We start from the raw sequence: 15,043 nt of genomic DNA, 5'->3' as shown, positions 1-15,043 counted from the left end.
TTTTGTTCCCTCGTAGAGGTTAGGCTCTCGGCACTATATAGCCTTCCCATTCCTCAGTGCAGCCTGTGATTCCAGCACTGTAAGCCAGTAAGGCTGTTTTGACCAAATAGCTCTTCAGAACTACGTGTACACTACCATTGCATCGCTAACTGTGCATGTACGAATCAAAGCCTCGCAGTAGCGATGCACTTGTCATTGGAATTGCTCAGGGACACTAGTTGTTCTGGATGAACAGCTTTACCGGCGGACAGTGGTGGAACGACAGGCTGGACAGAGAAACGGTAAAGCCTTGTATCTAAAATGCTTAAAGTTACTTCCACCTGCGTACACACCTTTTTCCCTTCAATTATTGGAAGAGCTGAGCATGATATGTGCACAAAATAGTGTACATGGTACAGAGGTACTGATTGCCAGTTGCCCTCATTGATCACTCTTTTCGAATATATATATATGTATGTATGTATGTATGTATGTATGTATGTATGTATGTATGTATGTATATATATATATATATATATATATATATATATATATATATATATATATATATATATATATATATATATATATATATATATATATATATATATATATATATATATATATATATATATATATATATTTCCAGGACGTCTCAGGACAGCAACCCTGAGACTTGTCTCCCTCCATTTCCAACTGGACAGGATACTAGTTAAAAGAATTAACATAATTGATTAGGCAGGCACCCTACATAAGGCAGCATTCCCTTACCCTCATCAGTTGTTTTCCTGTCCAGCAGGATGCTGGTTGTGTGGGGAGAGCTGGCCAACCATGATAGATTTCAGGAGCCGCGGCATACAAGTGTCCCCTATGTCAGCGCTGGTCAGGCGAGCCAGCGCGGGTGCTTGATGTCTGCATCGGCTTCTCCCCCAGTCTGTGTTACACGCCGGAGCGGCTTCCGCTGAAGGACGCGCGCAGAGGGACATGTGACTTCCGCATTACGTGACCAAGGAGGAAGTAGAATGCTTTCCATGGCTTGGCGTGCATCCCAGCGGACATCTCGCCGCATTTAGCCGCTGATTGAGCTAGTCTGCTCAGTAATGCGGTGGATTTCTAAGGTAACCTTTTCATTATGTTTGAGCGGAAACCTTCAGGTGACCTATTCAAGGGTTGTGCATCCTGGTCAGTCTTGTGTATGCTGACCATGGAAGCGTCCGCAGGCTCTTGCTCCCATAGTTGTGAGGAGTCAAGCTCCACTCCCTCTCTGGTATGTGTCTTCTGTTATAAGGCCTTTATACCGGCTATTATTTGAGGGTTATCAAGCACCCTCCCCTGGTTCCTCAGTTTTAACTTGGTTTCCATCCTGGAAACACCCAAGAGGAATAGATGCTGAGTTTATTTGGCCGGATGGATGTCCTCTTGGCAGCACTGCTCATGCATGAAATCCCTGGGCCACAAGCCATGGTCGGGAGACTGGTGCTGGTGGGGGAGTCCAATATAGGAGAACTAGACAGCATAAGAAATGGTACTGTTCCTGACGTTCTCCCCTATGCTGGAAAGATGGGATCACAGACAAGAGCTTCCAAGCTTGTTCCAGCAGCAGGGATATTCACTCATATAGTTCACATTAGAGTGTGATTTTCACCCTGTGTGTTTTACCCTCTCTCTTGTTTCCTCTATAATCTAGTGAGCTAATGGAAACTTGCAGGGCAATGATAGTTGCCAGGAGTCATTTGCTTCCCATTTGATTGGTCAGGCCTGCAGTAAACCTATGCTAGCTGTAGAGACCGACAATCATTGAAGGGATGTACACTCACATGGTTGATTTTAGAGTGATGTTTCCTTGGTATAAGTTTATACTTTCTCTTGTCCTCTGTGTCCATGCAATCTAGCAGTGGGTGCAAAGCAGGAGGTGAAGGTGAATTGTTGCCATTGCAGCAATAGGCTTCCCCAGGGTTATAATAAGATGACTTGTCAACCCTGAACTGCAGCGATGGGGATTGACAATCTATGGAAATTTTTAGGAAGTGAATCTCTGGGTAGTTTCAAGGAGCTCCTTGTTTCAAACTTGTTCAGATATATTGTGCATTTGTTTCAGATCTGCATTGCATTTGTTTCAGATCTGCATTGCATTTGTTTCAGATCTGCATTGCATTTGTTTCAGAGCTGCATTGCATTTGTTTCAGAGCTGCATTGCATTTGTTTCAGATCTGCATTGCCTTTGTTTCAGAGCTGCATTGCCTTTGTTTCAGATCTGTATTGCATTGGTTTCAGATCTGTATTGCATTTGTTCTGATCTGTATTGCTTTTGTTTCAGATCTGCATTACTTTTGTTTCAGATCTGCATAGCATTTGTTTCAGATCTGCATTACTTTGGTTCAGATCTGTATTGCATTTGTTTCAGATCTGCATAGCATTTGTTTCAGGTCTGCATTACTTTTGTTTCAGATCTGCATAGCATTTGTTTCAGATCTGCATTACTTTGGTTCAGATCTGTATTGCATTTGTTTCAGATCTGCATTACTTTGGTTCAGATCTGTATTGCATTTGTTTCTGATCTGCATTGCATTTGTTTCAGATCTGCATTGCATTTGTTTCAGATCTATATTGCATTTGTTTCAGATCTGCATTGCTTTTGTTTCAGATCTGCATTGCTTTTGTTTCAGATCTGCATTGCTTTTGTTTCAGATCTGCATTGCTTTTGTTTCAGATCTGCATTGCTTTTGTTTCAGATCTGCATTGCTTTTGTTTCAGATCTGCATTGCTTTTGTTTCAGATCTGCATTGCTTTTGTTTCAGATCTGCATTACTTTGGTTCAGATCTGTATTGCATTTGTTTCAGATCTGCATTACTTTTGTTTCAGATCTGCGTTGCATTTGTTCTGATCTGTATTGCTTTTGTTTCAGAGCTGCATTGCATTTGTTCTGATCTGTATTGCTTTTGTTTCAGATCTGCATAGCATTTGTTTCAGTTCTGCATTGCATTTGTTTGTGATCTGCATTGCATTTGTTTGTGATCTGCATTGCATTTGTTTGTGATCTGCATTGCATTTGTTTGTGATCTGCATTGCATTTGTTTGTGATCTGGAATCTTAAGCAATGTGGACAGTAGATTTTTCCAGTATTATAAGTAATTGTTGAATCTGCACATAGGGCAGTGCTCAGTCGTGTGGCAGATTTATTCAGCATGGAAATTCACTGCCCATATAAATCTATGGGTCTGTGCACAGTGCGGGGTTGTACCTGATCGCATTATTCTAAAAAGCGGCATGCAGATTTGTAAAAAGGCCATGTCTGGTCTCCAGTGCAGTTCACACTCCTAATGTTGCGTTACTATGCATGCATTATAAGCTTATCCACTGTGATCCTAGCCTAGAGCTATCATAGCGGTGGGTGTTGTCTTCCACTTAAAGAGGAACTCCCAGTGAAAATTCTTCATTTTTACAATAATTATGTATAAATGTAGTCAGCTTTTGCCCATTTTAAAAGCTTTACTCTTTTATTTACATTCTGACATTTATCAGATGGTGACGTTTTTACTGTTGGCAGGTGATGTAGCTGGAAGTACATGCTGCTTGTTCTGGCAGTTGGAAACAGCTGTAAACCGCTATTTCCCACAATGCAACGAGGTTCACAGACCGGAAACTGCCAGGAAAATAGTCCTCAGTCTCCTGTGGGAGGGGCTTCACCACAATATTAGACATACAGAGCCCCCTGATGAGGATCCATTTGTGAAAAGGAATAGATTTCTCATGTAAAAGTGGGTATCAGCTACTGATTGGGATGAAGTTCAATTCTTGGTCACGGTTTCTCTTTAAAGGAGAAACTGTTAGGAAGCTGTTAAAACAGATTCCAAGAATGGCAAGTTGGATAAGACTAAGCTGTCAAACCTGATAAGCATGCAGTGTCTTCTGAAGCGGTGTCTAAATCTAGGAAATGTGCAGTGACCATATGCCTGATTCTGCAGAACACCTGTGTCAATTATGCACTGAAAAGGTAGTGAAAGATGAATCCCCTACATAGCTTAAAGATTCGATGGGATGGTTGAGATCAGAGATGTCCTTTGCTATTAAAGAAATTGAAGAATCTGCTTTCATACTTTCTACTTCAGATGTTACACCGACATTTACCCCCTCTACTTCTGATGCACCGTTTGCTGGTCCTTCTAAATCCTCCTAACAGATCTCCTCAAGAGGTAGAGAGTCGAGGTTGATTCAGATAAATTTGATGTCTAACGGGAGAGTGGATATCTATTATTGGAAGAGTTACCACAGGGCGAAGTAGACGCATCTGAGGGTAAAGGCGTTAAGTCTCAGAAATTCGTTTTTCCACAGAATTTATGAATGAGTTATTTGAAGCTATGCATAGGGCTATGGACATTACCAAGGAACAAGAAGACCTATTACTATTGATCAAATGTACAAACGTTTATCTGACCTAAGATTGTATCTAAATTCAATAGATCTCAAGAGATCATTTTACCATCTTTTTGCAGTAATTCATCAAATCGAAAGGAAGAAAGGTTCCACTGTCTAGGTGTTAAGAAGGTGTCTAATTGAATGAATATCTTCAGAGATCCAAGAATTGGAGGAAGTCCAATGCTTTGTTGGTTCTCTTTGCCGGAAAGCAGCCATCTAAAGAAACCTATTGCAAGATGGATCAGACAAGCTATTGCTTTATCTTACTTGCACCAGGGCAAGCAGTTATCAGGACTAGCGAAAGGTCATTCAACCAGAGCGGTTTCTACTTCCTGGGCAGAGAGAGCAGGGGCTACTATTAATAAATCTGTGAAGCTGCAACCTGGTCAAGCCACAATACCTTTGTTAAGCATTATAGACTTGATTTAACCTCTAACTCTGACTTATGTTTTGGTAGAAGAGTTTTGCAGGCTGTAATCCCTCCCTAATTATGTCTTGTTTATCATCTCAGGGTTGCTGTCCTGAGACGTCCTGGAAAGACAAAACTTACTTACGGTAAGGTCTTTTCCAGGAGTCGGAAGGACAGCACCCTTACTACCCACCCTGATGTATTGTTAATAAAAATTATTTGAAGCATCATTCTGTGTGGTCTTTTGTATTACTGATGAGGGTAAGGGAATGCTGCCTTATGTAGGGTGCCTGCCTAATCAATTATGTTAATTCTTTTAACTAGTATCCTGTCCAGTTGGAAATGGAGGGAGACAAGTCTCAGGGTTGCTGTCCTTCCGACTCCTGGAAAAGAACTTACCGTAAGTAAGTTTTGTCTATTATACTTTAGACTTTTTATAGATTTTAGATTCAAATACACACAACTGAAGTAGTTCAAGCCTTTTATTGTTTTAGGCTACTTTCACACCAAGACGTTGCGTTTTAGGGGACGTTAAGGTCGCCCCTTTTACCAACAGTAAAATATGGTGGTGGTAGTGTGATGGTCTGGGGTTGTTTTGCTGCTTCAGGACCTGGAAGGCTTGCTGTGATAGATGGAACCATGAATTCTACTGTCTACCAAAAAATCCTGAAGGAGAATGTCCGGCCATCTGTTCGTCAACTCAAGCTGAAGTGATCTTGGGTGCTGCAGCAGGACAGTGACCCAAAACACACCAGCAAATCCACCTCTGAATGGCTGAAGAAAAACAAAATGAAGACTTTGGAGTGGCCTAGTCAAAGTCCTGACCTGAATCCTATTGAGATGTTGTGGCATGACCTTAAAAAGGCGGTTCATGCTAGAAAACCCTCAAATAAAGCTGAATTACAACAATTCTGCAAAGATGAGTGGGCCAAAATTCCTCCAGAGCGCTGTAAAAGACTCGTTGCAAGTTATTGCAAACGCTTGATTGCAGTTATTGCTGCTAAGGGTGGCCCAACCAGTTATTAGGTTCAGGGGGCAATTTCTTTTTCACACAGGGCCATGTAGGTTTTGAGTTATTTTTCTCACTAAATAATAAAAACCATCATTTAAAACTGCATTTTGTGTTCAATTATGTTATCTTTGACTAATAGTTAACGGTTTTTGATGAGCAGAAACATTTAAGTGTGACAAACATGCAAAAGAATAAGAAATCAGGAAGGGGGCAAATAGTTGTGTGTGTATGTATGTATGTATGTATATATATGTATGTATGTATGTATATATGTATGTGTGTGTGTGTGTGTGTGTGTGTGTGTGTGTGTGTGTGTGTGTGTGTGTATATATACACAGATTTAAACTATTAAATCTGTAAAGAGACCCACTAGTGCGCCTGCGCAGGATTGCCGGGAGGTAAATACTACTCGCGCCTGCGCACCCTTGTCAAGGGAGTTTTGGGGGAGTCAGCGCTGGATTCCCCCAAGCTGCAGAGGATGGGGAAGCCTCATTGAGACTCTGAGGCTTCCCCCTACCCCCTATATTCTGTACAGATTTTCTTCAAATTGAATTTAACACTTCAGGTTTATGTTACATTGTATCTGAGGCTGCGGGGGAGGGGGTTGCTTTAGATGGGACACAGAGGCATGTTCCCTGGTCCATGACTATGCCTACATGCAGCTTGTTGGCAATTTCGAGAGGTAGAGGTGTCCTTAGCAAGAGAGACACTCCTGCAAAAAGCCCACTGGGGCTGTTCCTTATGCCCTTCCCCCTGCTCTCATTGGGCAGCTCCCCTGCCTCTTTGCTCATTCCTTTGTGTTGAGACACACAAGGGTCACTGAAGCGGAAAGTACAGGATTTCTGGCCACAGGAGCGGCGTTAACTGAGGCTACATGATCCAGTTAGCACCCCTTGATCAGATGGCATGTTTTTTTACAAAAATGGCCACCTCGGGTTCTTTTTAAGGGAAATACAGATGGTAAAATGTTCTTGCAGTCATTTGGCTGATTGAGACCATAATGGGTCTCCTAATCATTTGTATATGGGATTTCCATATTTAAGTTCATGTGTACAATAACTCTTTCCTCTAATCCTGCTTTCAAGTAACCTCCTGTGGCCATGATCATTGTGTGCTTTGATTAAATAAATAATTTGGACCTACACCCAGTGCAAAGTATACAGCTGATCCGTGTTTACAAGCATGTCTGTTTGCTGGTAACTGACCCAGTTATACATTTTTAATTGTCTGCAACAGAATTCAAATTCTATTCAAATAATTGGTAATTTGACCATGTCATTGATCAGTTTGTAACTAACCCCTTTCTTGAAGGTTTAATGCAGCCTGTTGGGCATCAATGTATGAGGGCCGTTGCCACAGAAGGATTGGGGACTTGATCCTTCCGGACGGCAGTGCAAGGCCGATTTTGAACAGATGCTTTGGTTGCCTGTAGGTTAGCAAGGTGTTCTGCTGCTATGCGTGGTGAAGGGCTGATGGAGCAGCGCAGCTGAGTACTTTAAGTTAAAGTGGAAATATTCAAAAATGTATAGACTCCCACTTAATTTAAGTTATAATGAAAAAATACAACATGATAAAACCCTTGCTGCACTATTCAGCACTGCCAGTTGTTATAACTGATTTCTTCATATTTCTTTCAGGATCTGTCTTGGCCAGGGCTTAAAGTTGGTAATATTTTCCAGCGTCCACGAGCAACAGTCCTGGTATCGGTGACTGGTGTGGATAAGCTTACTGTAGGAGATAATGGGATTTCCTACCCTGTAGAGAATGTGAGTATTTCTTGGGTACACCCGTGAATTGAGTGAGGAAGAGTTAATGGGAGAGTACGGTATGTAGTTTATTTTTGGTTGGCGACGGGGAGTATGTAGATTTTGAATGGGGGGGGGGGGGGGGAGCATAGGAAGTGTAAACATTAAATAATTATTCATTGCAGATCTTTTGCCATCATTCTCCTTCTTGAACAGTGTTTTATTCAAGGGGGTGCAATTTTTCCCTTCAGATTTGTGATGTATTCTTTTTATTACAGGCTGTTCCTTATAGTGTTGATTCTGTCGTGAATATGATCCATTCTGTGTTTTCTGAAGAAATATCAGTGGTTTTGCAATTAGCTCCTATAGATGAAGTAAGTATCAACTACTGACCTTAAAACCAGGTTAAATAAAATGAAGGCTGCCATAGATGCAAGTATGGCCCAGTAGCTCATGAGACTTTATTAGTGTCCAGAATTCTATTATTCTGTTATGACAAGTCTACCTTGTATGCCTGTAGTTGCCTCATCTGTAGCCCAAAGTATACTGGATATGTCACAGCTAAATGCACAGTTGGAGCAATATGGTGCTCCGTGGATCCCTACCGCTAGATAGCTGCACTGTGATAGGACAATCAAAAAATGCATTTTCAGTACACCAGATGTACAGTGGTTTGCAAAAGTATTCGGCCCCTTGAAGTTTTCCACATTTTGTCATATTACTGCCACAAACATGAATCAATTTTATTGGAATTCCACGTGAAAGACCAATACAAAGTGGTTTACACGTGAGAAGCGGAACGAAAATCATACATGATTCCAAACATTTTTTACAAATAAATAACTGCAAAGTGGGGTGTGCGTAATTATTCAGCCCCCTTTGGTCTGAGTGCAGTCAGTTGCCCATAGACATTGCCTGATGAGTGCTAATGACTAAATAGTGTGCACTTGTGTGTAATCTAATGCCAGTACAAATACAGCTGCTCTGTGACGGCTTCAGAGGTTGTCTACGAGAATATTGGGAGCAACAACACCGTGAAGTCCAAAGAACACACCAGACAGGTCAGGGATAAAGTTATTGAGAAATTTAAAGCAGGCTTAGGCTACAAAAATTTCCAAAGCCTTGAACGGAGCACTGTTCAAGCGATCTTTCAGAAATGGAAGGAGTATGGCACAACTGTAAACCTACCAAGACAAGGCTGTCCACCCAAACTCACAGGCCGAACAAGGAGAGCGCTGATCAGAAATGCAGTCAAGAGGCCCATGGTGACTCTGGACGAGCTGCAGAGATCTACAGCTATGTCCATAGGACATCTATAAGTCGTGCACTGCACAAGTTGGCTTTTATGGAAGAGTGGCAAGAAGAAAGCCATTGTTACCAGAAAAGCATAAGAAGTCCCGTTTGCTGTGTCTCCCACATGGCTTGTGGCAAACTGCAAACATGTGGAAGAAGGTGCTCTGGTCAGATGAGACCAAAATGGAACTTTTTGGCCAAAATGCAAAACGCTATGTGTGGCGGACAACTAAAACTGCACATCACTCTGAACACACCATCCCCACTGTCAAATATGGTGGTGGCAGCATCATGCTCTTGGGGTGCTTCTCTTCAGCAGGGACAGGGAAGCTGGTCAGAGTTGATGGGAAGATGGATGGATCCAAATACAGGGCAATCTTGGAAGAAAACCTCTTGGAGTCTGCAAAAGACTTGAGACGGAGGGGCGGAGGTTCACCTTCCAGCAGGACAATGACCCTAAATATAAAGCCAGGGCAACAATGGAATGGTTTAAAACAAAACATATCCATGTGTTAGAATGGCCCAGTCAAAATCTAGATCTAATTATAATCGAGAATCTGTGAACAGCAGTTTTCAGATCTTGCCATAAACGCGAGTACATTTGAAATCGGCGCCGGTAGACTTGGGCGCAGGATACAGCGGTATATAGCTGATCCTGCTTCTGCACAAGTCCTGCCCGTTTTAATTACTATTCCCCCTCCAGGCCGCCATGGATAGTGGGGGAATGAAATAATTCGGCTTCCAGCGATTGCTGGAGGCCGAATTATTATGTTTTTAAGCAACCTCGGCTCTGTCTTCTGACGGAGCCGACGTTACTCACTGAGCGCTTCAATAGGAATGATTCCTATTGAAGTCTATATGGAGGCGCCGGCTGCGCCCAAATCTAGCAGCGCTGAAAAGCACTGCTCCGATAAACGCTGTCCATCTAATCTGACTGAGCTGAAGCTGTTTTGCAAAGAAGAATGGGCAAGGATTTCAGTCTCTAGATTTGCAAAGCTGGTAGAGACCGGCATCTGTAATTGCAGCAAAAGGTACAAAGTATTGACTCAGAGGGCTGAATAATTACACACACCCCAATTTGCAGTTTTTTTGTTTTTTTTTAATGTTTGGAATCATGTATGATTCGTTCCACTACTCACGTGTACACCACTTTGCATTAGTCTTTCACGTGGAATTCCAATAAAATTGCTTCATGTTTGTGGCAGTAATATGACAAAATGTGGAAAACTTCAAGAGGGCCGAATACTTTTGCAAACCACTGTAGAAGCATGACATCATTGGGGGATTTGAATGTGTTGGGGTTCTGGGTCTTGCTCTAGTATGTCATGATAAAAAACTTTATAACTTTCAAAAAAATTTTATAGAAATTTGGATACTTGAAGTGGACCAGTCACTTGCAAACATACATGCATGCCTAGATATATCATAGCAAATAAATTATGTTTAGTAAAAAGTCTGTGGTTACTCTGTGCATTGAAGCTTTAAGTGAACCGAGCACCATTTTTGGCACCCAGGGCATCTCAATAGCACATGAAAAATGCATGCCAACAATATGTCTCACTAAAATGAACTTCCATTTTACCTTTTATTTAACATTCAATTTAACATTCAAAGTAGTTTTGTTAGCCTACTTCAGCAGGCCTGCCCATCCGTCCCTGACCGCAGAGATTTCAGGAAGCTAATTGCTTTATTGAGGTTATTACCAAGAAGTACACAATAACTTTTCAACAACAGAGGGGATGGGTAATTAGGACAGTTTCTTCAAAGAGATTGAATGTGTCAAGCATCTCTGACTTGTATAAATAAGGACTGTGAGAAGGGGAGGTGGGAACATGGCAGCTTCCATGCCAGGAGAAACTCCAATGAGACAAAAGGGTGGTTAGTTCCCTTTAAGCTTTGTCCTACTGGATCAAGGAACTGAGAATAAGCACACAAATAAGATATATAATCATAGGGATGAAACAGAAAATATAAATATAATTTTGTATAATATTTTAATACAAATATAAAAGAAAAACAATATGGCTGCTCCTAACAAGTCTGGTCCACAAAACAGAGCACATTAATTTGGTACCCCTTAGCAGGGCTTTTTATGTATAGTTTACTTGTTTTTGTTTAGCTATAGATTGGTAACAACTTTCTATTTTCAGAGAATTTATATGGTTGGAAAAGCCAATACAGTGTTTGTCGATCTTCCAGTCACCCTAAGACAGCTGAGGAGCCGCTTAGAACAAGATAATTCTGTTCTTGCATCTCTGCCTGCGAGCTCATTATACAAAAATGATGAGGTAAGTTTAGCTGATGCATGAATGCTTGTTGTAAACTTGGCCATAGACAGTTCAATTGAACATTAACATTTTGGCAGACTAGATCACCTTTACCAGTTCTGTCCCATTTTTTTCTGCTGATGCATTTGAGCATTTGGAAATCAAATAGTTTGTGGCTATTTTTAGGTGCAAATTTGCCAAAGCACCAACTTGACTTCTTAAGTTATATTCATACTACACACAGTACGTGCTTGGAGCAGACTGTATACTAGTATAGAAGATATCCGAAGGCACTTTATAATATAAATATGGTAACCTGTTTTGTTTGTTAACAGATTCACTTGAATCACTTCCTGCAATATGGACATTTATTAACGTCCTATTTGGCAACTGTTAACGTTCCTTTGCCTGCTACAATTGTTATACAGCCAGGTAGCCTGCTGAAACTGACTGCAGAGAGAGCTGAGAAGTGATCACTGGATACATTACAATATATAAATATTGCAGCTTTCAGAGCAAATAAACTACTTTGGCAACTTATTTGCAAATGGACAATAATACTTGAGTATACAAATGCAAATAACTGCATGGGTAATAAAGTAGGAAAACCCATTTTTATTGAATATTCTGTCGGAGATTAATCCATATTTAAAGTGCCTATCCAGGCTGATCCGTTACTCCACTCCTCTTCCTCAGCTCTCATGCTTCTCCTCTTCTTCCGATGTCTACAAGTACAGTTGCATGTTAACTTCCGGGTATAGTAATGCTCCATTGCATTGCCCGATAGCAATGCATGGAGGATGGGGAAGAACGTCGTGGCACCCCAGGTAATTGCTTGCAGTGCACCTGTGCGCCGTGGCACCTAGTTTGAGGACCTCTGATTTAACAAGTTTTCCAATTTAGAAAATGGTGAATCCTACATGAAAGCATTAGGAGAAACTATTTAGGTATATTGGGGGAATACAGATAACAAGTGTCAGCAAGTACATGAAATAATGTTACCAATACTAGCGGATGCTCTGTAAATCCTTTCAGAAGATGTCACATCTGTTAATATTTAAGTTTCTTTAAAACAACACAGCTATACAGTATTAAGACTGAATTTTATTTGTTCTCTGCAGACAGACAGACTTTTTCTTTCTGAACTGCAAGTTATACAAGACATCCCTACTCTGGTAAGTTGGTAATCGCACTAAAAACACATGGAGAGAGGCATATGGAGACTGCCATATTTGTTTTCTTTTAAACAATACCAGTTGCCTGGCAAACGGCTGATATCTTTGGCTGCATAGTATCTGAATCACACACTTGAAACAAGCATGTGGCTAATTCAATCAGACTTCAGTCAAAAGCATCTGATCTCCATGCTTGTTCAGGGGCTATGGCTAAAGGCAGCCATACATCTAGCGATGATGGGCAAATTCCACCAAGAGACAAATCTCTCTCTAATCGAATCTGATAAGAGAGATCTGTCAGCTGCCCATACACTGCAGACTAATTCCCGATCAATTTCAGCATAAAATCTCTTGGGAATCGGCAGAGTCCGCCGCCTCACCACTGTTGCTTTAATGTATAAATGTATGTAATTTGTGCATTTATACATTAGCTGTTGCGGTGCCCATCCTTCTGAATCTTCCGCTCTTGCATAGCCCCATACACACTGCCGGGGTGGCATGTAACGTCACACCTGCGCTGACAGTGTGTATGGGGCTAACAGAAGAGCAGGGATTCGGAAGACTGACGGACACTGCGACACGGGAAAGGTAATGTAGAAATGCACACATTACTTTTATACATTGCAGGAACCGTGCCAGGGGTTTTGTCGCTCGCCATTACCGCTGCTCACCTGATTTACCACGACGGCCTGACATCTTGCAACAGGTCCAACCTATATATGCAACCAATTTGGCCGCAAATTGGTCGCATTGTCGGTTAGGGCGTGCACTTGCCGGCACAGATTTTTATCCGATTTTGATTATATGAATTGAAAGGGATGGTCCATTGGCAGCCTGATGTAAGGCCACCTATAACCTTATTAGAGGCAGAGGATGAGCAGGACAGCTAGGCAACTGGGATTATTTAAAGGGAAATGAATATGGCAGTCTCCATATACCTCTCACTTCAGGTGTGCTTTAAAAGGAAAGCTTGAATGCCAGGCCAGTAAGTTACCTGCACAGATGAAATGCAGGATACGTGAGCTGCTTTACTTGCCTGGAAATGTACAAGTGTCTAGCTAATCCTGTCATTCAAATGGCTATAGACAATACCACAGCTAGCATCGTAACCTGTTTTGGACTAGAAATATAGTCACTTTCTCTTAAAGGAATACTATCGATTCACATATATTTTTTTCAATTGGCACAGGAATTGTTTGTGAAGTGCTGCTAAGTACTGGTGTATACATTTTAGTATCAACTTCTTTGTTTACTGTTATCAAAATACATTCAAACTTTAAAGAAAACCTGAACTGAACATTAAAAGTCAAAATAAGCATACACAAGTCATACTTACCTCCCATGTAGTCTACTCCTCAATCTCTTTTTCCTCTTCTGCGTCCTGTGTGTCCACTGTGATCAATGGAATTCTCCGTCCTCCATTTTGAAAATGGCCATTACACCATAACAGCTTTCTGGTCAGCACACAGTTAAACTGTACCATCGCCCACTTGAGCCATAGGAAAACATGGACACATCAGTTCTTCTCTCAGCTGTAACTGACAGCAACTGATCTATAACTGAGAGCAACTGATATATTTCAGTTCTGACAAAATGTTGTCAGAACTGAAAGGGATCATTGTCAGAAGAAAATGGTGAGCTTCTGAGAGGAACTGATGGCAAGGTAACTATGTAATGTTCATTTGAAGTTACCTCGAATGTTTATTTTAAATAATTTTACTCAGTACAGGTTCTCTTTAATGATGCCAAAACTGACCGCTGACTGAGCCATGAGGAGAGGGGAAATTCCCCTCACACTTGATCAGTTAACTCTATGTGTAGCTCTGTGTGTGACAGAGAAGAGCGCTCCCAACAGCTGCAGCTACTGTGTCCTGTGTTTCTGACTGACCTGTCTGAAGAGAGCAGAGGAAATGTAACTAATTGTCACAGCTTTTTCATACTGTTTTTGCTTTCACAGTTTGATATCTTTGATATTTGCTTTCTGTAGTCTGATATGCAACTCTGGCTGTGCATTGAAGCAGACACCCCTTCTGCAATTGATTTGTCCCAATATAGCTAAATCCTACCCTCAATAAATTACAGCTTTTGCCTCTGATATTTAACATGAAAAGTAGGAAAATGTTTACACAGCTACTTAGAAATTATTTGCACATTGTCATTTTAGAACACTTGGGTATCGATAGTATTCCTTTAAAGGGAAGGTTCAGGGAGGGTGCCTAAAAAATAAAAATCAATTTCCACTTACCTGGGGCTTCCTCCAGCCCGTGGCAGGCAGGAGGTGCCCTCGCCGCCGCTCCGCAGGCTCCCGGTGGTCTCCGGTGGCCGACCCGACCTGGCCAGGCCGGCTGCCAGGTCGGGCTCTTCTGCGCTCCAAGGCCCGGCACTTCTGCGTCCCACGCCGGCGCGCTGAAGTCATCGGACGTCCGCCGGGCTGTACTGCGCAGGCGCAGTAGTTCTGCGCCTGCGCAGTACAGCGCGGCGGACGTCCGATGACGTCAGCGCGCCGGCGTGGGACGCAGAAGTGCCGGGCCTTGGAGCGCAGAAGAGCCCGACCTGGCAGCCGGCCTGGCCAGGTCGGGTCGGCCACCGGAGACCACCGGGAGCCTGCGGAGCGGCGGCGAGGGCACCTCCTGCCTGCCACGGGCTGGAGGAAGCCCCAGGTGAGTGGAAATTGATTTTTATTTTTTAGGCACCCTCCCTGAACCTTCCCTTTAAGGAAATTCTCTTTGAGGTGTATTTATGAACA

General features: G+C 42.1%; 1 protein-coding gene across 1 annotated transcript in view; it reads left to right on the top strand.

Annotated features, from left to right (window-relative positions):
* ATP6AP2 (ATPase H+ transporting accessory protein 2) overlaps positions 1 to 15,043 on the top strand; it is a 38,554-nt gene that overhangs the window by 12,171 nt on the left and 11,340 nt on the right. The window contains exons 3-6 of the mRNA XM_068269858.1: positions 7,455 to 7,583; positions 7,841 to 7,936; positions 11,006 to 11,143; positions 12,244 to 12,297. Of these exons, the coding sequence (XP_068125959.1) occupies positions 7,455 to 7,583; positions 7,841 to 7,936; positions 11,006 to 11,143; positions 12,244 to 12,297 (417 nt within the window). The remainder of the gene's footprint in view (positions 1 to 7,454; positions 7,584 to 7,840; positions 7,937 to 11,005; positions 11,144 to 12,243; positions 12,298 to 15,043) is intronic.

Source organism: Hyperolius riggenbachi, chromosome 2 (genome assembly GCF_040937935.1).
Source record: "Hyperolius riggenbachi isolate aHypRig1 chromosome 2, aHypRig1.pri, whole genome shotgun sequence".
NCBI lineage: Eukaryota > Metazoa > Chordata > Amphibia > Anura > Hyperoliidae > Hyperolius > Hyperolius riggenbachi.
The sequence above is the reverse complement of the archived record's forward strand: the minus strand, read 5'-3'. Positions and strand labels throughout refer to the sequence as shown.